The sequence below is a fragment of the Schistocerca gregaria genome, chromosome 8, assembly GCF_023897955.1.
Source record: "Schistocerca gregaria isolate iqSchGreg1 chromosome 8, iqSchGreg1.2, whole genome shotgun sequence".
Taxonomy (NCBI): domain Eukaryota; kingdom Metazoa; phylum Arthropoda; class Insecta; order Orthoptera; family Acrididae; genus Schistocerca; species Schistocerca gregaria.
Genome location: NC_064927.1, coordinates 265,656,829 through 265,683,227, shown reverse-complemented (window position 1 = coordinate 265,683,227; position 26,399 = coordinate 265,656,829). Strand labels below are relative to the sequence as shown.

The following is a 26,399-nucleotide window of genomic DNA, read 5'->3' as shown; positions in this document are numbered from 1 at the left end:
AAACAAGTTTTATTGCTCAATCCTTTCCTACACGAACAGAACAAAACTGTATAAAAGAACAAGAGTTGGCATAGACATTTGTCATTCATAGACAGCATAACCTTAGGACTGAGGTACTCACAGACATGCTTGCACAGTTCAGGGGGAGAGTGCTACCTGCATGAGGAAATGTTATAGTTTGAGACCTGAGCCAGACATTGACTTAGAATGTCAGTAAGCATTACTTTGTAAACATTATCTACAAAAATTTGCATCATTGCACTCAACTGTCAAAATTTCAAAAAGCAAATCTTTATAATCAGCATCTAAGTTATCCATTCTACTTGCATCAGATCATGGGTTACTCGATGCCTTAATTTTGGTAGCAATCATCATTTAAGTATAAGTGGTAGCCTAGTGATTCATCTGTTATACACTCCACAAAATGTAATATAATAGCAGTTTTAGTGTTTTACCAATGATGTGTTACACTTCTATGAATGACTATTGTTCAACCACTACAAGGCCCAGCATAAGATTTCTTCTTTGCTGGAACGTAATAATATGTACTATTGTTTTCCTCGTTCCTTGCACAGTGCGTTCTTATATTTTTAAAACCTATAAAATGAATTTGAGAAGTCTTCGTACAGAAATACAGATGAAGATTAAAAATGTGGTTCATGATACTTGCACTTAAGCTGACTAGGAACAAACAACAACCACAGCCTTTACTTAAAAAACACAAAAAAAAGGACTTCAACAATGACAATATGATTTCAACTTTAAATAATAATAGTGAATTCGGAAAGAAGTCTCTAGAAGTATCCACGGGAAAAATAAGAATTTCCCTTGGAAGGTAGACAGAGGCTAACAGAAACCCACAAACATATGTAATTCGTGTGCAGTGGAACTTTCTGAAATAGCTTCAAATCCACTTCCACCCACATATTCTGGCCTCACACTGTCACGCATCCTTCCATCGACGGTAACGTGGTTGAGAATGGAAATGTGTAAAACATGCCGTACACATGGCAGGGCACCGTCTGCAACCACTGCAGAAAGTGACTACCTTGCGAGACGCATTCTCCGCCTGTCGTCGGCCTGTGTCTCGTTGGCGCATCCGCAAATAGCACCCACACACGCGAGACAGATTCGACGCACCAGTGCGTGCACCACACCCGTGTCCGTCGAGCCATCCGGCAGACCCTGCCAACCGAGTCACTATCAACCACCACTAACACAGAACTGGCCGCACCTAATTAGAAAAAGTATCAGCAAGATTCTTTTAACTTTTGTAGATGACAGGCAGTTGCAGTAGAGGGACACCTTAGTACCTTATGAAATCTGAGACAATTTAATGGAATCAGCATTTAAGGAATGCCTGAAACTGCTAAGCAGAAAGTGACCAAATGGTACAAAATGAATTTCTACAGAAAGTGCGATAACAGTGTAAATTTTTAAAATCAAGTGTCTACAGGCATTTTTATTATTTATTTTGAAAGCATACTCATAAACTTTGTCAGAAAGGCTAATATGATTAAAAATTATTGGAATCATACGATCAATGTTTTGATCTGTTTTGTACAACAAATACAACATCCTGAAGAGATGAAATAAATATTTTAATTTTAGTAGGACTTTGTATGTTCTTTATTTTGCTTTGCTCGCTATCACTAACAGCAGCATAATACCATGTTTTATTCCTCATCTTTGAAAAAGAATTCTGTGGGTTAATTTAAAAACTTGCCCGCCACATGTCAACCTAACTTATTCTATACTTATCTTTTCCCTCCAAGGCTGAGAGAAAGAAGTGCATTTTAGCTCCATCTGGCAAACATACAATATGAACAAATGCCAGTAAGTTGTTCTTAAGTCAAATTCCTGTGTCCATACAATGCAGGACACGCTTGAAACTAAAATGGAACATGTCTAGAGATACATCAGTAGTGTACAGAACAAACTTGGCATATAAATTGTATTTCTGCTTTGGATTATTTAAACGCACTCTGTAATACTGAATAAGCAGAAGATATTTTTTGTAGTCTTCCTCACCCACAGTGACTTTGCTAATGATAGTAATGGCATTAAATCATCAATAAATTATAAACAAATTGTTACCAGAGTTGCCTATCTTACAATTGCTGTACCTCTCATTATTTCCCAACTGCCTCGCAGCTTTGTCCCACTATCGAATAGAATGCCTTCAAACTGTGGTACAGATCTTTTATATATTAGAGAGAGAGAGAGGATGAGAGAGAGAGAGAGAGAGAGAGAGAGAGAGAGAGAGAGAGAGAGAGAGAGAGAGAGAGAAGGAATACTTTCAGTTGTGTTACTCTAGATCTTTTCAGTCAACACTGAGCTAATCAGAATAACAACAACTCATTAAGTTTTTGCTCACCATGGTTTTCATGAGTAAGAGACGTTGCTCCTATATATAGACAGAAATTGTTGTCACACTGTTTTCGTCACCTATTGCCTATTTCCTTTATTAAAGGACTACGCTGACAGTCTGTAAAAGTTATGGGAAGACCACCACCCAACATATAAAACTAGGTCCCCTGAATAATGAACCCAATATGTTACTAGTGTGTTTAGTAATGGTACCAATTAAGTTGCTGTTTGTGTAAGAGCAAGACTGCACATTTCATTTCAGATGAACGCTCAAACACACTGCTTCATTGTTCTGGTGTGACTAGAATCAAGAGAACAGACTCCAAATAATAGACCAACCTTCTGTAACACAAAACCTTCTATATAAATATCTTATTGAATTCTTATACAACATTTTCTGTCTAGGGTTTTCTAGTTCAAACTAATATCTCCCAAGTCAATGTTCTACGTAATGGATATAACAAACTAACCCAAAATTTGGTGTTTTTTTTTTTTTTTTTTTTTTTTTTTTAAAGCAAAGGCAGAAAGGAAAAAGAGGAAATTCAGTCTTTTTAAGTGTGTAACATTAAGACGACAATAATCTTAGTAAGTAAAACTTGTATTGGCATCATAAGCATTTCTAAGGGAAAGGGAAAATAAGGGCATATATGCTGTGAAACAAAATAAACTGAAAGCAAACAGAACAAGTGCATGTCGTTTCAGAAATTTTGGAAATGATATGAACATATACCAACTAGCAGATTCAGAAGCTAAGTTACTGTTAGTCAACCATTACTACATAATTAAAGGAAGACAAAGCAACTGAAAGTCTATATGTAGAGAAAATACTGACAAACTACCAAGAGGTTAATTTACAACATTTCCAATATTAGCTACAATGAATGATCATTTCTACACATTCCTTTGTGCATAAAATGCTATACTATGCCAAACAAAAGTTCCAGAATTTTTTTAAAAAAAGCTCTCATCTTTTAATTTTTTTAACGGGTGTAACTTGCTCGGAACAAACCTGATCTATTACTTCAAACAAAAGTGATGGCTACATTTTGATTTGCAGTGTTACTTATTATAGCAAAAATATAATAAGCATAAAATATCATGAAGTAGTTATATTTACAGCAGGTTTACAGAGAATAATTCAATATTTTTTCTCTTAAATCCATGAAATCAGACTGCTACGATACATAACAAAACTGACTTCTGATTTTTCTGGCAGCAGTTTCATTATAATAATGCAATAAACTAAGAAAAATGCGAATAATATAATCTTACCTACAAAAGACAACAGTTCAGGAAACAGGCGAGTTCCCTGCAACCGTATCACAGTATTGCACTGCACGGAGAATCTTCATTTTTCCACTGTGTCTGGAACTACTGTCACCAGTCCTGACCAATCCAAGTTGAATGGCATGATGACAATTATTTTAAAAATCCACTTGCGGGCTGAGCTTACTCGTCAAACTCACACCAAACAAAAGCTTTGTCACTACTGGCGTAAAAAGATTTACAGGCATTTGTCCACGCGTAAGTTAGCATATCTACTTTGCAGATTACAGACCTGCATTCCTAATTCTTGTGGAACTATATGTGGAAAATATATATGGTTTCATAACTAAGTAAGAGGCTTTTTAATACTTATCAGTCTCTTCAGAAACACTGTTTCAGAACTCCAAATAAATATTAAAAGGTACAGAGGGGTTCTGCTTTTGTTCAGATTTGTAATAGCTTTCTTTCATTTTCTTTTTATATTTAGGCCAAAGGAAGCCTCACAAAACGAAAAATCAAGAAATTATTTGAGCAAAGTATAAGTATAGAACATCTAATGTCAATCATATCTATAGTCACATGGGGAGAACAGGTAACTTACGTCTACTGTGCTGCCTTTATCTATGTCAAGTGAATTCGTGGGGTGCATGACAGTCATAATGAAAATAAACAAATTGTTACAGAAACTAAATGTGTTGCAGTAGTGTCTACAACCATCACAAAAGAAGGATGCTTTAATGTCTATCACCAACAAAAAACTGAAAACAAGATGTAAAAATATTTGAGTTCATAGATGACCTCAACATTTAAATTTTTTATTCCAGTGTTTACACTGTGCATGTACCTTTTACAATGTGACTTTTGTAAGTACTTATTTAGTACTTTTTTCCAAGTTAATTTTATAGTAGCCACAACTCATCTGCTCACTTTTTCTTTACCCATAAAAAATGTGTTTCACACATTCACAGATCAATATTTCATTACACTGAAAATACATCATCACAAACTGATTACAGCAGTGTACTCTGGATTTAATGTAACATGGAGACACACAAATCAAATTAAATGCAATAAAAGAAAATTAACATAATATACTATAATAACGTCGAGCAAGTCAAAGTACTGTAAAATTTATACACCCAATGAGTGGTGAGAAAAAAAGTACTGTTTGCTCACTACACCACTTACCTGAAAAAACATAGTTCTCACAAAATAAATCCAGTAAAGTATATACTTTCTGAAGAATCCCTCTTAAGGGAGACTGAGGTTCACAAGGACTTTTCATTTCACTGGGATAATGAACATAGCTACTACATACTTTTATCTGTTTAGCCAGTTTGAGAGTACCTTTGAGCCTAAGCAATGCAAATTTCTTACATACTGAAACCATAAAGAGTGACCTATGAACACATTATATTTAACACTAAAAGGCAACATTCTAAGTACCTAACAGTCCACACACAAAACAAACACCTGGGCTGCAAGCTAGCAGTCCTATTCAACAGTTAAGTTACAGAAATTCATTCTGTTTTGGAAAAAATACTAATAGTGACTATCAACAGAAGAAACTTATACTTCACGATTGAGACAAGACGGTAAGAGGAGAATACAAACACCAAAAGGAATGACAACTACTGTTTTGTTCTCCGTCAGAAGAGTTGGAAAATTTTCAGATTTAGATATTACACCCCAACCCCCCCCCCCCCCCCCCCCCAATAAAGTAATTTACTATTGTATGTCTTTCCTCTTTCATACTACTGCTTTCGTAAATACCTTTCAGTTCTTCAAGTCCAAGATCCAGTCTTAAACATTTAAGTGCTATGTTGTCTCTAAACACAAAATGCTGTAGTCTATCACTGACAAACTCGAACACATCCTCTTGTTGAAGCTAGAGTTATTTGGAAACATCTACAGAGAACATAATTTAGTACAATAAAGTATATTAACTGGAATATACTAATCAAACTCAGGAATTAAAGTATCTAAAACAGCTTCAAAAAATTAAAACTATATACAGAAAAAAATATCACCCCATTCTTCGTAGGGAAACGAACAATTAACAAACACAAGTTGTCTTCACACATGGCACAAGTTAATATTGTTTTTAACAACCACGTGTTCACTCGACCAAAGCTTTCTATATAAAACCGAAGATCGCACAGCTCATGAACTGCAGCAAACAGTCTGCAAGAAATATATATCAGTGCAAGGCAACTATTAGAACTGACTGCTGAAGAAAAATTTGCAGTAGTGACTTTGCTATCATGACTGCAAGAGACAGTAAGCACCGGAAGAAGCGATAAATTGTAGCAGAATACTGCTGTGTACCATTAATAATTCTGATGGAGAATGACTACAATGTGCCTTGTAAGGGGAGTTGGCCAATTTGAAACATTATGAACGATCATAACTGCGGTGTGTGTTGAGGGGAGGGAGGGGGGAATCTCTGCACTGAACACACATGCTATTGCCAGCTGAACAGCTGTGCAAGTGTAGATTTTAATAGGTTTACGAAAGGTGGAAACAAATCATTATTTTGCCCAATTTGCAAATAAGAGCTATTTTGCTACACTTCCATATATTTCAGACTTTACTGGGAACTCTGGCATCCACTAACAACTGCACTTAAGATGAACACACTTTGTTCCCTCCAAAATGGAACTCCACACAAGATTATGGTGTACTGAATATCATTACTGAAATGAAAGACTACGAGATTAAATGTTCTCAGATGAATTCCAGTTCAGTATAATGAGCAATTCTGGACTGTGAGAGAAGAAAACAAAGAACATATTACTATATTAAAACTGTTTAGAACATTAAATAATGACGGACATGGACTCTTTGATTTACAAGGTGGTAGTGGTGATAACAATCAGAAGAGCCATGTGTATTTGGTAATGAGTTTGATGAGTGGAGTTTGGCATAATGTCAATGACAAAGTCATTAGAGACTAAGTGAAAGCTCAGATGGATCACTGAAGCAAGTAGTCATTTGCCTTAATTGTCAGAGGGTCACACACTCACTCCCCCCCCCCCCCCCCCCACACACACACACACACACAAAAGTTGGCCAAAAATGTTAGCTCCAATCAGCTCAAATGAGAGGGCATTGTGCGAAGCATTGTACTTTGGCTAAGCTAACACTGCTGTCGCAAAATTATAGCGCATAGTGTTTCACTTTTCTAAAGTGCTGTCGGACCTGGTTATCATTTTCACGGATGTCAAACTATCTAGAAATACACAACTGTCCACAGTCCGAGATATTAAATAATGAGACTAACACTTGCATGGAGTGATTGGCATGCTTTCTGATCTGAATCCCACGAGACAAACCATACAGACAATACTGCCCTCTAGAGCACTCCATAATCAGCAAACAACATAGGGACAAAAAGGATAACACACCCACAGAACTTCAAAACAGCTTTATGGACGTTACACTGGAAGCGAATTGTGCATTTCTGTCTCTGGCTACTGCCTACTGACACACACTGAGAAGCAACACACTGTCATCACATGTGAGTGTTCCAAGTGTAGTTTTCTGTGTCTGGCCACAAAGGAAAATTCATGCTGTATTGTGTATATGAAGGCAGAACATTCTTTAAATGTTCTAATGATCTTTTACCTCAAAGTATCACTGTTAATGATACCATCATCATAAACTATAATTTTTCCTTAGTAATTTCAAAACATTGTAATTCACCACTGTGTACTACAAAATTTGTGTAACATCAAATACATGTGCCAAACCCATGGTGAATGTACATAATGTTATAAAAGAATTAATGCCAGAAAGGGTAAAGTAGGCACTCAATCCTCACACTTTTGTGAAAGATGGACAATAAATTCAACTTACATCTAAAAGGCCTCAGTATTTTTGCAAGTACTCACACACTGTAACTGCCACTTCAGTTTTAGATGTGGATGAAGACGTAGTCATTCAGTAATAAACAAATGAATCTTATTTCACATTATTTGCTGATCTATCCCCTAGAGCAATTAGTAATCTATTTGACATGGCAAAATTAAAATATAAACCATCACAGTGGACAGATACAGACTTTCAAATGTACAGAGAAGAATGCACTCAAATCTGATAAAAAGGAAGGAAAAAAAATTGCAGATATAAATTTTATCGCCTTTGGTAGTCTTCCCAAATTCTCTGGAAAGACACAATGTAATTAACTTTAGGCTAAAATTATCAGGATTTTAGAAAAACAAATGCAATATATACTGGAGAATTGTTTAAATAATGCTGTACACCATTTTGCTCCCTAGGACTTGCCTAACTGTAAAGATATAGTCATGAGCAAGCTACAACTGTGACCAACATTAAATACTAAACAAAATGAACCTGAATTCAAGTACCTGGATATAAAATACTGTACTCAAAACGAAAAAAAAAATTTGAAAGTTCTTAGCACAATATATTTATTTTCTGAGAGAGATACCTACCCAATTTGTATTTCAAATTCAGAGACAGCAGAATATTATACCACAGCCCTAAATTTGAAAAATATTGAACACACACACACACACACACACACACACACACACACACACACACACAGGTATGGATACATAGTTATTCCACACACAAAATGTGGCATTATGGCGAAATAAAATTCAGGCAACCGTATTGGGAAGCAAAGATGGTAGAAAGCAGTAACATTTAATGAGACTCATTTCCACAGTGACAAAACTACTAGAAATCTATAAATTCTTTTTATCTTCAAGCAAATCTAAATTTTTTGGTTGTTATTAAAACACAGTATCAGGGTAAAATTATTTGTTATCTGAACACATTCAACAACACAAAGAACCTCTTTGAAGAATTAATTTTAATTGGAATTTATGATGGGCAATACTTCTAGTATTTGTGGCTGCTTCCCTTGTCTTGCGATTTGAAGCAGTAAAGATATTTAAAGGTGAACAATCTGATATGATTTTTTTAATGCTTTAACCCATTTTCCATCATGACAACTGACAAAAGGACTGCTTTCAATTATGATTTTATGTTCTAATTATGTTGTCAGTCTTTTTCACTGTCAGTCTGAGTAAGTCAAAGACTCCGATTTCCACTGACTTAACACATTTAACTTAAACACATCTAATACTAGAAAGGAAAGTGCCTATGAGTATCAGAGAATAATCTCGTGCAGAGGACAAATGCAGAAAGGACAGAGCGGGAGGAGGGAAAGGGCGAGGAGAATAAAAAGTTGACCTTGTTGGTATCTTCCATCCAGTGACCACCAGCATGTTTATAAATGGGCAACAATGCAAACCTTGGAAGTACAGAGCAGTTTTAGAATTACATTAGTGCCCAACAAAATTAAATTACAACTGAATGTCACAGAGTAGTACAACATGAAGAAGATGATTATATTTTCTAACAGTGCCACTCATATTTCAGCTGATTAATAGTGAAAAAAGGCAGTAACCTATGCCAGCTATATATTTTATACAACTGTGGAGATGATGCTTGAGTAATAATAATATTACTACTGAGAAACCCTCAGTGGGGAAAAGTACTAAATAGTTTTCCTACCTTTTGATGTTGCTCTCAGCTGCTGCTTCCTGCTGGCACTGTTGAAACCCTGAATGTTTAAAGAATGAAACCAAACCCTCTGGCCATTTTCAATATTGTGCATGGGATTTATCGCATAACACCCACAGAAGTGGAAGTGAGTGGTTGTGACAGTAAAGGTCTCAAATAACTACTGGTTCAAAACAAAATCGGCAGTTACTTCCTACGCTAAAATAGGGAAAGTTATATACTCCACATGCTTCAACTTGAAACCAAAAGCTAATAAGCTTTTTCAGAAACTGTAATAAGAACTGATATAAAAAAGAATATCATAAATAACTCACATCTTGACATGCATTATTTGCTTACGTGCTACTATGCCAAAGTTATACACACTCTTCATAAATATACTATCAGGTGCTACACCTATTACAATAAAAGGGACACATATTTAACAAATAAGGGAGGGTGCAAGTTAACATGACATGCTTTTTAACGCACAATGGCTAGAATTGTTTGCTTTCTTTCTGTAACTCTATAGAACAAAGTAGACATCGACAGAATTGCTTTCTTTCAGTGTATTTAACTTTTTAAATCATCTTTCCCGTTTTGGTATGCACATTTTAACTTAGATTACTATAACAAAGCGTGTCATCTCACTGCAACTTGCACTCTCCTACTGGAGCTCACAAGAGTGTAGCACCAATATCAGAACCAGGAGAGATACACTAATGCTGAAATTTATATTTTTGCAGTTGTGATCTACTACAATGACTTTCCATTGACTGTAATTGTAATCTTTTATTCGTTACGTTGTAGCTACAACTTGCTGCAGCTTTCCACATATTGTACAAGTATTTTGCACAAAATGATACTGACATAACATATTTAGCACTTTAAATAGTGTACCTGATATGGTGCTTGGTATCTCTCAAAAATCTGATAGCTACTGGAAGACTCTAACAGTTCTATTTACCTACAGCTCACAAGTGGAAAAAAGTTTAGCACAAATGTCTCCAAAAAAACATACTGCCATGTTTCCTGAAAGTTTGAAAAATTCATGGAAAGAGAAAAATGCAGAGGACCAACACTGGGAGGTTTGCATGAATTCCAAAACTAAAAGGTGTCCTGTAGCCACATAAACATTTAATGTATCATATACGGTACCAAGAATGTACTTAAAGGTAAGAAGCAAATTTTTGTCAGTATTCATTTACCAATATACAGTCAATCCACAAACAAATAAGAACACAAAACTTGCGCTACGGGAAAGCCCACAATCAAACTTCAATACTTTCAAGTCACCAAAGCAGTGTCTTACAGACACCGTTAAAGGAGGTTCACAGAGGAACTGTCAACTGATTCTTTGAGACACAACAAAGACCAAAAATGAAGTATGGTACAGATGGCCTCTTACTATTAATGTACCAGGAATTCATAAATTGGGCTCTCTCCATAGCAAACTGACATGTATTTTCCAAAAATCTCAACTAACATTGTATAGGCAACCGTATTTATCATCGTGTTTTGTTTTTCTCCTGCCCTTTTGGGTTAATGTCAATTTATCTTGTAATCACCCTCTCTTCTACCCCCACTACATTCTCAAATGTTTGTCCCTAACTTGGCGTATCCACTGCTTAAGACAGATGGTGACTGACCTCTGGGCAATCCTCATCAACTCTTGGTCACTGAACCTTACCATGCACAACACTTCCTCCCTCCCCCCCCCCCTCCCCCCCCCCCCCCCATCACCCTCTATCTATCATTAACTCCATGTTTTCCACATATCTTGCACTATTTCTGAAGGTCATTCACACAATAATTCATTTAGATGATTTCATATCACCATAAATCTCTGGTTTTATATGGATAACCTCCCATTACATCTTTGCCATCCCCCTCCCTCCATTATTCTCCAGGGACCTTCAAAACAATCCCAGAACTTTACTTTCTCACTTTGAAGGACCTCCAGGCACACCATTAAATTACCCATTCATTTCTACCCCAATATTGTATAATAGATAAATATGTGCATATGACTAGACACTATTTCCAAAGACATTATGAAATTTACTTTCTTCTGCAGTTCATCTGAAATTTCAAAACTAATGTGTAAGACACAGTTGAGGAATACCAACACTTCCATTTTGCTGAAAAGAAACTTAATTCTGTAGCTGGTACAAGAATTCTCTCTTCCTCCTGCATTAATACAATGAGCCAGTGTACCAACCTCTTTTATAAGAGTAAGATCTTAATAATGGTATATTGTTAATGATCATAAAAGTCATCTCCTTCCTAACATTTTGCCTTCAATACCACAAATGAAACCACAAGGAGGTGTCTGCTGTCTAGAGGCCAGACCATAAAGAACAGTGTGAAGAATGACAGTAGTTTTACCTCAGAACATCCAGAATAAATAATAATGATCAGGAAAGTCTTCATTTCAAGTGAAGATACTCAAGCACACATACTTAGTACTCAAACAAATATACTGGGATTGGTATTCCAGCACCAGAAAAAGAATGTATCAGTGCTCTTATGTTCTGAAACTGGAAACTACACCCTGTGACATGCAAGTATTACTGAATTTTACCTGTTGTTGATTTTTCACTGTTGACCGCATGGTGAGAAGAAATGATAGACTGTCCTGATGGACCAGGTACATCCAGAGGAGATGGTGGAGGGTCTTTGCTGTCCGAATCATCCTACATCACACACAAAACAGTTTCTTATTAGAATAACCATATTTCATTGCACTTAAAAAGAAAGAAGGACTTAAACTGATTACTGGAATCAGAATTCTTCCTATAACACTATCACAAAAAGACTATTGACACTTATACTGGAACCTAAACCCGTCAGTGTAAACCACATTGGTCAACACAAACTGCTAGTATTATAAAAGCACTAGCTGGCATATCACTCCTCAACATCTCTCTCACAGGCTGATTTTTTTATATAAATATCATATGCTGTCAGTGAGAGGAGGGAGGGGTGAGAGTGGGGTGTAGAGAGGGTGGAAGGGGGAGAATTGACAGGGGAGGGGTAGAGTGGAGGGGGGGGAGGGAGAGTGAGGAGGGGATAGTGTGGGGGTAGAGTGGAGGGGGTAGAGTGGAGGGGGTAGAGTGGAGGGGGGAGAGTGGGGGAGGGGGGAGACATCATTAACACTTGTCATCACATTGCTGCATGAGGTGTGAAGAAGTGTCTGCCACTCAGTAACTGATGGAAAAGTACCTTGAGTGAGGACAGAGCCACAGAGTCATCTGCAAGAGAGGATTTACACTGCTGGTTAGTTAAGGGGGTTAATGAACTAAACAGTGAGGGCACTGAATTGTAACAGCACGTCGGAGTGATACGAATGAACACTGAAAGCAGTACTGATGCCACAGATGAGGAACAATATAAAGCAGTAAAAGTGTATTAGCCAGGCCAGTCTGCAGATCACAGAGCTGATGAGGGCTGACTCACAATTGATCTGCGGCAAGAGGCACCTCTCCCCAATCTAATCACCTGACAAGAGTCCCTATCTGATCACCTGACAATAGTAAAGCAAGGTGAGACTCCCTTGCATCACCTTTCCACCTCCAATCTGGTATAGTCAAAATGTCAGAGATGGGAATAAAACCAATGTTCTAGGAGGAAGCAGAAAAAAAAGCTGTTCAATTCCTCTTTTGTAACCACCTAGTATCAAAGATAAAGCATTCTCAATGTCTTGCCTTTGCTGAGATGCTCTATATTAAGGGGCACTCTTAAAAAGTAACATATGGTGTTGAAGAAAAATTGTTTAATCACACATGTTGCTGTGTGTACAAGGACTGGTTTGATGCAGCTCTCAATGCTACTCTATTCTGTGCAATCCTTTTCACCTCAAAATAATCATTGCAACTAGATCCTTCTGAATCTGCTTACTTTATTCATCTCTTGGTCTTCCTCAAGAATTTTTACCCCCTCCCCTCACACACTTCCCAACAATAGTAAACTGGCAATTCATTGAGATCTCTGAAGTGTCCTATCAACTGGCCCCTTCTTCTAGTCAAGTAGTGCCACAAATTTCTTGGCTCCCCAATTCTATTCAGCACATCATTTGTTATGTGACCTACTCATTTAATTTTCCAGCACTTTTCTGTAACATCACATTCCCAAAGCTAAAAGCTTAAAGCTTATATTCTTCACCCCCCCCCCCCCCCCTCCCCCATGAACCGTGGACATTGCCGTTGGTGAGGAGGCTTGCGTGCCTCAGCGATACAGATAGCCGTACCGTAGGTGCAACCACAACGGAGGGTATCTGTTGAGAGGCCAGACAAACGTGTGGTTCCTGAAGAGGGGCAGCAGCCTTTTCAGTAGTTGCAAGGGCAACAGTCTGGAGGATTGACTGATCTGGCCTTGTAACAATAACCAAAACGGCCTTGCTGTGCTGGTACTGCAAACGGCTGAAAGCAAGGGGAAACTACGGCTGTAATTTTTCCCGAGGGCATGCAGCTTTACTGTATGATTAAATGATGATGGCATCCTCTTGGGTAAAATATTCCGGAGGTAAAATAGTCCCCCATTTGGATCTCCGGGTGGGGACTACTCAAAAGGATGTCGTTATCAGGAGAAAGAAAACTGGCGTTCTATGGATCGGAGTGTGGAATGTCAGATCCCTTAAGGGGGCAGGTAGGTTAGAAAATATAAAAATGGAAATGGATAGGGTAAAGTTAGATATAATGGGAATTAGTGAAGTTTGGTGGCAGGAGGAACAAGACTTCTGGTCAGGTGACTACAGGGTTATAAACACAAAATCAAATAGGGGTAATGCAGGAGTCGGTTTAATAATGAATAAAAAAATAGGAGTGCGAGTAAGCTACTACAAACAGGATAGTGAACGCATTATTGTGGCCAAGATAGATACGAAGCCCACACCTACAACAGTAGTACAAGTTTATATGCCAACTAGCTCTGCAGATGACGAAGAAATTGAAGAAATGTATGATGAAATAAAAGTAATTATTCAGATAGTGAAGGGTGACGAAAATTTAATAGTCATGGGTGACTGGAATTCGGTAGTAGGAAAAGGGGGAGAAGGAAACGTAGTAGATGAATATGGATTGGGAGCAGAATTTTGCACAGAGCAAAACTTAATAATAGGTAACACTTGGTTTAAGAATCATAAAAGAAGGCTGTATACATGGAAGAAGCCTGGAGATACTCACAGGTTTCAGATAGATTATATAATGGTAAGACAGAGATTTAGGAACCAGGTTTTAAATTGTAAGACATTTCCAGGGGCAGATGTGGGCTCTGACCAAAATCTATTGTTTATGACCTGTAGATTAAAACTGAAGAAACTGCAAAAAAGTGGGAATTTAAGAAGATGGGACCTGGATAAACTAGAAGAACCAGAGGTTGTACAGAGTTTCAGGGAGAGCATAAGGGAGCAATTGACAGGAATGGGGGAAAGAAATACAGTAGAAGAAGAATGGGTAGCTTTGAGGGATGAAGTAGTGAAGGCAGCTGAGGATCAAGTAGGTAAAAAGATGAGGGCTAGTAGAAATCCTTGGGTAACAGAAGAAATATCGAATTTAATTGATGAAAGGAGAAAATATAAAAATGCAGTAAATGAAGCAGGCAAAAAGGAATACAGACGTCTCAAAAATGAGATCGACAGAAAGTGCAAAATGGCTAAGCAAGCATGGTTGGAGGACAAATGTAAGGATGTACAGGCTTATCTCACTAGGGGTAAGATAGATACTGCCTACAGGAAAATTAAAGAGACCTTTGGAGAAAAGAGAACCACTTGTATGAATATCAAGAGCTCAGATGGAAACCCAGTTCTAAGCAAAGAAGGGAAAGCAGAAAGGTGGAAGGAGTATATAGAGGGTCTATACAAGGGCTATGTACTTGAGGACAATATTATGGAAATGAAAGAGGATGTAGATGAGGATGAAATGGGAGATGGGAGATGCGATACTGCGTGAAGAGTTTGACAGAGCACTGAAGGACCTGAGTCGAAACAAGGCCCCCGGAGTAGACAACATTCCATTGGAACTACTGACGGCCTTGGGAGAGCCAGTCCTGACAAAACTCTACCATCTGGTGAGCAAGATGTACGAGCCAGGCGAAATACCCTCAGACTTCAAGAAGAATATAATAATTCCAATCCCAAAGAAAGCAGGTGTTGACATATGTGAATATTACCAAACTATCTGTTTGTAAGTCACAGCTGCAAAATACTAACGCGAATTCTTTACAGACGAATGGAAAAACTAGTAGAAGCCGACCTCGGGGAAGATCAGTTTGGATTCCGTAGAAATGTTGGAACACGTGAGGCAATACTGACCCTACGACTTATCTTAGAAGCTAGATTAAGGAAGGGCAAACCTACGTTTCTAGCATTTGTAGACTTAGAGAAAGCTTTTGACAATGTTGACTGGAATACTCTCTTTCAAATTCTGAAGGTGGCAGGGGTAAAATACAGGAAGCGAAAGGCTATTTACAATTTGTACAGAAACCAGATGGCATTTACAAGAGTCGAGGGACATGAAAGGGAAGCAGTGGTTGAGAAGGGAGTGAGACAGGGTTGTTGTCTCTCCCCGATGTTACTCAATCTGTATATTGAGCAAGCAGTGAAGGAAACAAAAGAAAAATTCGGAGTAGGTATTAAAATCCATGGAGAATTGAAATAAAAACTTTGAGGTTCGCCGATGACATCGTAATTCTGTCAGAGGCAGCAAAGGACTTGGAAGAGTAGTTGAACGGAATGGATAGTGTCTTGAAAGGAGGATATAAGATGAATATCAACAAAAGCAAAACGAGGATAATGGAATGTAATCGAATTAAGTCAGGTGATGCTGAGGGAATGAGATTAGGAAATGAGACACTTAAAGTAGTAAAAGAGTTTTGCTATTTGGGGAGCAAAATAACTGATGATGGTCAAAGTAGAGAGGATATAAAATGTAGACTGGCAATAGCAAGGAAAGTGTTTCTGAAGAAGAGAAATTTGTTAACATCGAGCATAGCTTTAAGTGTCAGGAAGTCGTTTCTGAAAGTATTTGTATGGAGTGTAGCCATGTAGGGAAGTGAAATGTGGACGATAAATAGTTTAGACAAGAAGTGAATAGAAGCTTTCGAAATGTGGTTCTACAGAAGAATGCTGAAGATTAGATGGGTAGATCACATAACTAATGAGGAAGTATTGAATAGGATTGGGGAGAAGAGAAATTCGTGGCACAACTTGACCAGAAGAAGGGATCGGTTGGTAGGACATGTTCCGAGGCATCGAGGGATCACCAATTTAGTATTGGAGGGCAGCGTGGAGGGTAAAAATCGTAGAGGGAGACCAAGAGATGAATACACTAAGCAGATTCAGAAGGATGTAGGTTGCAGTAGGTACTGGGAGAAGATGAAGCTTGCACAGGATAGAGTAGCATGGAAAGCTGCATCAAACCAGTCTCAGGACTGAAGACCACAACAACAACAACAACAACAACATATTCTTTTCTTGTCTAAACTGTTCATTGTCCATATTTCACTTCCATAAGGGCTACACATCAGACTAATACCTTCAGAAAAGACTTCTTAACACATCTAAGTTTGATGTTATCAAATTTATTTTTTCAGAAACGCTTCTATTGCCACTGCCAGTCTGTATTTTGATTCCCCTCTACTTCAGGCATATTCAGTTATTTTGCTGCCTAAATAGAAAAACCTATCTACTACTTTTAGACATTTCCTTATCTAATTCCCTCAGCACCTTCCGCTTTAATTCGACTACATTTCATCATCCATGCCTTGCTTTTGTTCGTTTTCATCTATTACCCTCCTTTCAAAGCACTGTCTATTCCTTTCAAACTGGTCTTCCAATTCTTTTGCTGTCCCTGAGAATTACAATGTCATCGGCAAAGCCCGCATTTTTTACTAATTCTCCCTAGGCTTCAAGGACTTTAATTTCTTCTCCAAATTTTTCTTTGGTTTCCTTTACTGCTTGCTCAATGTACACACTGAATGTCACCAGGGATAGGCTACAACTCTGTCTCACTCCCTTCTCAAACACTACTTCCCTTCCACACCTCTCGACTCTTATAACTGCTGTCTGGTGTCTATACAAGTTGCAAAACAGCTTCCCCTCCCTGTATTTTATCCCTGCTGCTTTCATAATCGCAAAGAGAGTATTCCAGGCAATCTAGTCAAAACCTTTCTCCAAGTCTCCAAGTCTACAAGTGCTCAAATGTAGGTTTGCCTTTCCTTAACCTATCTTCTAAGGTAAGTCATATTAGTACTGCCTCATGTGCTCCTACATTTCCCCTAAATTCAAATTGGCCTTCCTCAAGGTCAGCTTCTACCAACTAGGCAAGCTCCAAACCTTTCGTTTGTGCACCTATCGATGAAGCAACACTTTCGCCTTTCAGTGAATTGTCTCCTTTATTTCTACAAATTTGTAATTTTCAACCAGACCTTTCTGTACATTATTATTCTTCAGTATAGAATTCATGTTAGTATTTTTCAATCATGTCTTTTTTAAGCTGATAATTCAGTAATTTTAACGTGTGTCTGATATTGCTTTCTTTGTAACTGGAATTATTACATTCTTCTTGAAGTCTCAGGGTATTTCACCTCCAATGTACATCTTGCACAGCAGCTGGAAGAGTTTCGCCATGGTTGGCGTTCCAAAGACTGGCATTAGTTCTCTCGTCAGAATGTTGTCTACTCTCAGAGCCTTCTTTCAACTTAGGTCTTTCAGAGCTGTATCGAATTCTTCTAACAGTGTCACGTTTCCCATTTCATCTTCGTTTACAGCCTCTTCCATTTCTATAGAGCTTTCAAGTTCATCTCCTTTTTATAGGACCTCTATATACTACTTCCACCTTTTCAGCCTTCCCTTCTTTGCTTAGGTTGGTTGGTTTAAAAGAGGGAGGAAGGGACCAAACTATGAGGTCATCACTCCCTTGTTCCTAATAAAACAATGCCACAAGTGTGAGAATAAAATAGACAAGACACATAACACAAAACGGAAAGGAAAGACCACAAGAATGAAGGAAAGTCAACGAACACTAAAAGGAACAAAAGAGGACAAGAGAACAACAGAGAGAGGCAAGAAACAGTTACAAGAGAGTAAACAAGGAAGTAGATTACAGTGACTGGCCGACCACAAAAGCCAGCCACCCTGCAACACATTCAAATCTTCACCCTAAAAGCACTAGGGTGGAGGACACAGAGGGACAAAGGACAGGCACGAAAACTCAGATCGAATGATAAAACCCACGCTCCTGGATGAAACGTAAAACCAAATCAGCTGATCAGGCATTGTCTGCTAAAATCAATGATAACAAGTCCAGCAACTGAAGATGAAGCAGGGCGGCCAAAGAGGGACATAGCAGAAGAATATAGGCCACTGTCAACCGGGCGCCACACTGACACTGAGGTGGGTCTTCACGGCATAGTAGGTAGCCGTGGAAAGCCCATGCATGACCAATGCGGAGCCTGCAGAGAACCACAGAGTCCCTGCGAGACGCCCTCATTAAGGACTTCCACACATTCGTGGTCCCTTTAACAGCTCCCAGTTTGCTGTGCATACTGAGATTTTGCCATTCCGTCTTCCAAAGCTGAAAAACCTTGCGGCATAATAACGAACGCAGGTCAGTTGTGGGGATGCCCATCTCCAGACGTGGTTTCCGTGTAGGCTGTTTGGCCAGCCTGTCAGCAAGTTCATTTCCTGGGATTCCAATGTGACCAGGGGTCCAGACAAACACCACTGAACGAATGGACCATTCCGGGGCACAGATGGACTCCTGGATGGACGCTACCAAAGGATGACGAGATTAGCACTAGTCGATAGTTTTCAGGCTGCTCAGGGAGTCAGTACATAAAAGAAAAGACTCCCCAGGGCATGAACAGAAATACTGAAGTGCATGAGAAATGGCCACCAGCTCTAGTGAATACACTGCAGCCCTTGAGAAAGGAATGCTGTTCAATATGGCCGCCATGCATGTAGGCAAAGCCAATGCGACCATCAGCCATCGAGCTATCAGTGTAAACCACTTCAGAGCCCCAGAACACGTCAAGAATCTAGAGGAAGTGACAGCGGAGAACGGCCAGGTTAACGGAGTCCTTAGGGCCATGCAAAAGGTCCAGACAAAGCTTTGGGCCAAGGCGTACACCACTTAGGCATACGTGAACAGACCACAAGTAGAGATGGTAAAGGGGAGGACTCCAGTTCGGGAGAGAAGGAACCGCACGCAAACCACAATCGTTAGCCCAGGCATGGGCTGCCGATGTGGGAGATGGACTGCCGCGGGACGGGAAAAAGAGACAGTAATTCAGATGCTCAGGGGAACTACGAATGTGTGCTGCGTAACTAGCGAGCAGTTGTGCACGTCTGATCTGCATTGGAGAGACACCAGCCTCCACCAGTACGCTGGTCATCAGACTCATCCTAAAAGCTCCTGTCGCTAGCTGAACCCCACAGTGGTGCACAGGGTCAAGCAAATGCAACACTGAAGGTCCAACCGAACCATAAACCACACTCCCATAGTCAATTCAGGATTGTACCAGGGCTCTGTACAGCTGCAGCAGTGTAGAGCGATCTGCACCCCAATTGGTGTTGCTCAGGCAACAGAGGGCATTGAGGTGCTGCCAGCACTTCTGCTTAAGCTGACAAAGATGAGGGAGCCAAGTCAATTGAGCTTCGAAAACCAGTCCTAGGACTCGATATGTCTCAACTACAGTGAGTGAATCGTCAGTACGGTAAAGTGCTGGTTCCAGATGAATGAAACGACACTGACAGAAAAGCTATCCACATTGAAGATGATGAGGAGATGTCACTTGTAGTCATATGAGTGATGTTTAATCATCAGGCTGTGGATCCGATCAGGCCCAGAAGCTGTGTCAGGACAATGTGCAAGGGCACTGACAAACTCCCACTCTATAAATGGATTCACTGCAGTGTGTAGTGAATGAGAGGACGTTCCCTTCCTGCTCACGTTTCAGTGTGCGAAAGGGTGGGGATAATTCTCCGATGAAGAGGCTCAGCAAAGTGCTCGGCAATCATGTTTGTGTGGGTAGATAACATGCCATGTATGGTAACATGGCGACACCTGTTGGGGCCTGGTACCCGAAAATATGTTGGATCTTTTCCCACACTTGGGTAGGTGAGGTATGGCACCCAATGGTCGAGACATCTCTCTTCCAACACTCCTGGTTCCGTCTTAGATAAGGTAGTGAACACGGGCACAGAGCCATTTAAAGGCTGTGAGGTGCTATACGGAAGGGTGCCGCTTATGCTGCTGTAGAGCTCGTCGAAGCTCCTTCATTGTTTCAGTGGCTTCCAGCGACCACCAAGGGACTGCCTCATGCCTCGGGCACCCTAAAGAGTGAGGAATTGCGTTTCCTGCTGCAGAAACAATTGTTGTCACCTGCTCAACCATCACATCAATGTTACTGTGTGGGGGAGATTCAACGGTGACAGCAGAGGTGAAAGTTTCCCCAGTTCGCCTTGTTTAAAGCCCATCTGGGCAGGTGTCCGTGGGCCTGATGCTGGGGCAGTGACAGGAAAATGGGGAATTGGTCACTACCCCACAGGTCGTCATGTGCTCTCCAATGGATAGATGGAGAAGTCCTGAGCTGCAAATTGATAAATCAATGGACGAATAACTACCATGAGCCACACACAAATGTGTGGTGGCCCCAGTGTTTTAAGAGGCAGAGGTCAAACTGGGAGAGTGAAGTTTCGACATTTCTGCCACGGCCAATAAGCATGGTATTATACCACAAGGAATTATGGGCATTAAAATCTCCGAAAATGGGGAAAGGTTTAGGGTGGTGATCAATCAGTGCAGCTAATACATTCAGGGGTACTGCACCATCTGGAGGAAGATATACATTACAGACAGTTATCTCTTATTCTGACAACCACAGCTTCAAGAGGGGTTTGAAGGGGCACACGTTCACAACAGACTGAGTTTAGGACATAAACGCAAACTCCACCTGACACTCGATTATAGTCACTACGGTTCCTGTAATATTCCCTATAGGCACGGAGGGTAGGGGGTCTGCATTGCCGGGAACCAGGTTTCCTGGAGGGCAATGCAGATAGCAGGTGTAAAGCTTAACAGTGGCCATAGCTCAGCCAGGCAGTGGAAAAAACTGCTGCAACTCCACTGATGGATGACGTCAACATGAGACTGGGGAGGCATGGAACATTCAATGAGGCAGTTTATGCCTCAGGGTCACCTGCTGCCACCAACTTTTTCCTGAGCAGTCTGTATCCATTTTGTCTTAGGGTCTGGCAAGATCTAGGTCCTCAGCAGACGCCATAGTCTCCACCCCATCCTCAGACGCAGAGCAAGTAGGTAGTGGTGGTGTGGGTGCCACCGCAATTTCCTTGGTCTTAGGGGTTTTCTTTTTGGATTTCTCTCGCTGCTGCTTGGGTTTCCATGGCTGGGAGGACTTCACTGGCTCAGTCTCTGAGACTGAGGATGAGTGTAAAGCTGTATGACCAGCTGCTTTTGGGATCTTCAGCCACTGGTGGGTGTCGTCTTTCCCACTAGTAGTAACCTGGGAAGGGAGTGACCCAAAGGACCCCTTCGTAGTGAGAGAAGCCGAAGAAGACTATGGCTTCTCCGGCTTAGAAGTGGGGACACATGTCCTCAATGATTGAGGAGGTGTTGCTCCCAAAGTAGGTGGTGTAAGAGGAACAAGGAAGGAAATGCCCCCTCACCATCAAGGGGGCACGTGTAGTCTTCCAGCTCAGAGAGGTGACTTGGGTTGGCGGAGCTGATGGTGCTAGATCTGTTGTAGCTGCAGCTTAAGACAATGTCATAAGCACACAATGCAGGCGTTCAAATTTTCTCTTAGCCTCAGTGTAGGTCAGTCGGTCCAGGGTCTTGTACTCCATGATTTTTCCTTTCTTTCTGGAGAATCCTGCAGTCTGGCAAGTGGTGCTCTCCGCACTTGACACAGATGGGAGGCGGGGCACATGGAGTGCTGGGAAGTGATGGGTGTCCACAATTTCAGCATGTGACGTGGGAAGTACAGCGGGAAGACATATGGGTGAACGTCCAGCACTTAAAGCACTGCATTGGGGAAAATATAGGGTTTTACATCACAGCGGTAGACAATCATCTTGACCTTCTCGGGCAATGAAGAAGGCACCGGTGGCAACATGATTATCCCTCGGACCCTGGTGGACACATCGGACGAAATGTACACCTTGCTGCTCTAAATTGGTGCGCAGCTCATCGTCGGACTGCAAAAGAAGGTTCCTGCGAAATATGATACCCTGAACCATACTTAAGCTCTTATGGGGCATGGGGGCATGATGGTTACAGAAACATCCTCCAGCTTGTCACAAGCAAGTAACTCCTGTGACTGGGCAGAGGATGCTGTTTTGATCAAGACTGACACGGACCTCATTTTGGACAAGCCCTCCACCTCCCCAAACTTGTCGTCCAAATGCTCAACAAAAAAACTGAGGATTCACCACCATGAAAGATTTCCCATCAGCTCTCAAACATACAAGGTGGCGAATAAGATCCGCTCTTATCCTTAGCCTGATGCTCCTCTAATGGTGGGGCCAGGGAGGGAAACGATTTGGGGTCATACTTCTGTGTGTTGAATTGAGCTAGTGATCGCTTAGAGACTGCTGGTGCTTTGCAACCATCAAGAGATGATGGACTACGCTTCATCGCATGTCATCTCCCCGTATGCCACCCACTGACTAGAGGCCCTCCCCAAGGATGCCACCCAGCACGCAGCAAAGGCCACCAGGCAGGATGGCCAATTTCTGGGAGTCCCAATGCCCTAGGGGGATGGGCATATGTGGGGAGTTAACGGCGCAGGCATCAGCAGAGCAATCCCTGTGTGGTCAACCGGTTACATGGTCCCCTATCACAATGGACTGGATACCGTGCTGGATATCAGGTGCAAAGAAGTCGACACAGAAAGTAACACTGCATTGGGCATGGTGAAAATGCACCCATGTCTTCGTCCAAGAGATGGAGAATGGTTGGGACTGCAATGTGATGAGAAAGTGATCTAAAGATCTCAATGCATGATGGACACGATGCACCTTGTAAGGTGCCCTTCCCCAATTTTCTCGCTCTTTGGGAAAATTTTGAAGAATGGAGGTCAAACCCTACTGGGGACCATCACATAAAGGCCGAAAAATGTGAAACTCCTTTTAGTCACCTCTTACGACAGGCAGGAATACCTCGGGCCTATTGTAACCTCCGGATCCACATGGGGGCTTTGATTAGGACTCGTTTTCTATGAGAGCTCTTGATATTTATAAAGCTGATTCTCTTTTCTCCAAAGGCCTCTTTAAATTTCCTTCAGGTGGTATCGTTCTTTCACCTACTGAAATATGCTTCTAAATACTTACATTCGTCGTCCATTTGCAATTTCTTCAGTTTTAATCTACAGTTCATAGCCAATAACTTGCGGTCAGAGTCCACATCTGCCCCTGGAAATGTCTTACAATTTAAAATCTGGTTCCGAAATCTCTGTCTTGCCATTATATAATCAAGCTGAAACCTTTTGGTGTCTCCAGGTCTCTTCCATGTACACAGCCTTCTTCCGTGATTCTTAAACCAAGTGATAGTGATGATTAAATTATGCTGTGTGTGTGGCTTCCTCTTTCATTTCTTTGCTCCAGTCCATGTTCACCTACTATTTTACTCTTCTCCTACGTTTCCTATTATGAAATTCCAGTCCCCGATCACAAATTTTCATCTCCCTTAACTATCTGAATAATTTCTTTAGCCTACTTATACATTTATTCAATCTCTTCATTACCTGCACAGCTAGTTGGCACATAAACTCTTACTACTGTAGTAAATGTAGGCTTCATGTTTATCTTGGCTATGATAATGCACTCGCTATGCTGTTCATAGTGGCTTATCTGTATTACTATTACTGAATTACCCCTACGTGAGTTTGTATTTGTAACCGTGTATTCACCTGACCAGAAGTCCTGTTCATCCTACCACTGAACTTCACTAATTCCCACTACATCTAACCTCAACCTACACATTTCCCTTTTTAGTTTTTGTAAGTACCAGCATGATTATGCAATACAGCATTCCACGGTCTGATCCATAGAATGCCAGTTTCGTTTCTCACCCCCAGGAAAAATTACAGCTGTAGTGTCCCCTTGCTTTCAGCTGTTCATAGTACCAACACAGCAAGGCTGTTCCGGTTGGTGTTGCAAAGCCAGATCTGTCAATCATCCCAACTGAAGCCCCCCTGCAGCTACTGAAAATATGGCTGCCCCTCTTTGGCAACTTCATGTTCGTGTGGCCTCTCAGTCGATAGCCCTCCATTGTGGACGCACTTACAGCTATCTGTATCTCTGAGGCACACAAGCCATCCTACCACCAGAAAGATACTTGGCTCATATAAAAGTAATTAAAACAGAGTACAAGACAGATAACCATGGCAGTTGGCAGATGAGGGAGGGTCAAAGGCTCCTGGGCCCAGCATGTGACAGGAGGCACCCAAACTGCCCTAACCTTGCCTTGCTCCCAAAGCAGTTTATACCAACAGATCTGACAATAAAAACTAGTTTCTCAGAGGAAACTAAGAACCAGTTCAACTGGCCGTAAGTTATCTGCAAACATCAGAGGCAAAGAAGCCAGAAGACCATGCTTGGCATGGAGGGTCTGAAAGAAGGGTGCATTCCCCCCAGCTTGTAATCTATTGTTTCTAAAGCTCCACGATCACAACATGGACTTAGGGCTCATTATACAACTACAGCTTCCGGGAGCGACAGCAAAAGGAGCGCCATGAGCCCTAGTTTCCCTTATAGTACAGATTTTATTAGAAGGGACAGCATTCCATCTGATTATGTTCCATCTCTCCAAGCAAGTATAGGTCTTATTTGCACTCACAAATGAACACCTGACGTCATCAAAGCAAATGTTGGGTGAATAACAGACTCTCTGGTCAAACAGCAAGCCAGTTCATTACCTGGGACACACAACACACAAGACCAACATAAAGACAACTGAGCAGGTACCAATATTATGAAAAGGATAGCTGCTACTCACCATATAGCGGAGATGCCGAGTCAAAACAGACCCCCCCCCCCCCCTCGCCCAAACAAACAAACAAACACACACACACACACACACACACACACACACACACACACACACACACACACACACACACACACACACACACACACGAGACAGTCCTTGGCTGCTGAAGCCAGCAGGTCGTATGACAGATCAAACAAAAGATTGTGAATAATAGTTATCACACTGTGGCATGATAACATCAATCAAAAGCGTGGAGACTGCTTATTGAGCCACAACAAACTAAAATTCATTCAAGGCAGCTCTGTTTAATAAAATTTAAGGCTCTGTTAATGACTATTAGTTCTACCATATAACCCCTTCACATTCTGGCAATGTATGTTGTAGTGGGAGATGTAAAAGGATATTTCACTCTATCCATCATTTTGGAGACAACAGTGCATGTAACAGTAGCACTCTGAGACTCCTGGAGAACTGAGAGGAACAAACGTCAGAAGGTCATGGGGGCCACAAATGTTAGGTCCTTGAAACAGATCGGCCCTACTTTGTGGTTTGGGTACTACACAAGGAAGACTGCAAGGGAATACATTGGGATTACATTCTAAGTGGTATAACCAAAAGGTCCTGGCAGGAAGGCACATTCGAATACGGAAAGTTGTTTGAGTTTAAAAAGTGTCTGAAGGTCAACAATCCTGTATGACAAAAACAATTTTATTAATTGGACAATTCAGAAAATGTGTGATGATGGCATAAGCAAGCAAGAGTTGTGTCTTCGCAGTCTTTCAAGGTGGCATGCTTTAATACAATAATCTCAGTTCTCATTCCATATCACTTTGATTAAAATACTCAAGCTTTCAATATTTGGCTTTATCATCGCCATCAGGAGTTAAAAGCATAGACTTCTTATATAGATGCAAAGGCAACATGTGGAACCTTCCAGGGCGAGCGAGAGTGGCACACAAGCAGAAGGCAAGGCAGGCAACTCCCACTGGCTCCGTCCTGTTGTGGGACCGAATGATGTCAGATGATGCAAGCGGCCAGCACCACATTTGAAACTGTTGCTCCTGCATCTCAACAAGCATCAAGGCTCCGTCTTTCCTTTCACTTGCTGTTCGAAACCCGCCCCAATACCACATCTAGTGAGTGTACCTGTGGTTTCCGTTAACACTGTCGGTGTTATTCTGATTTTGGCCGCTTCTTTTATAAAAGAATTTCAATATG

At 40.8% G+C, this 26,399-nt stretch overlaps 1 protein-coding gene across 6 annotated transcripts in view; it reads right to left on the bottom strand.

The window, feature by feature from the left end:
• LOC126284374 (protein bric-a-brac 2-like) overlaps positions 1–26,399 on the bottom strand; it is a 204,018-nt gene that overhangs the window by 82,826 nt on the left and 94,793 nt on the right. For all 6 annotated transcript variants that reach the window (XM_049983252.1, XM_049983257.1, XM_049983258.1 and 3 more), the window contains exon 5: positions 11,759–11,870. In XM_049983252.1, the coding sequence (XP_049839209.1) occupies positions 11,759–11,870 (112 nt within the window). The remainder of the gene's footprint in view (positions 1–11,758; positions 11,871–26,399) is intronic.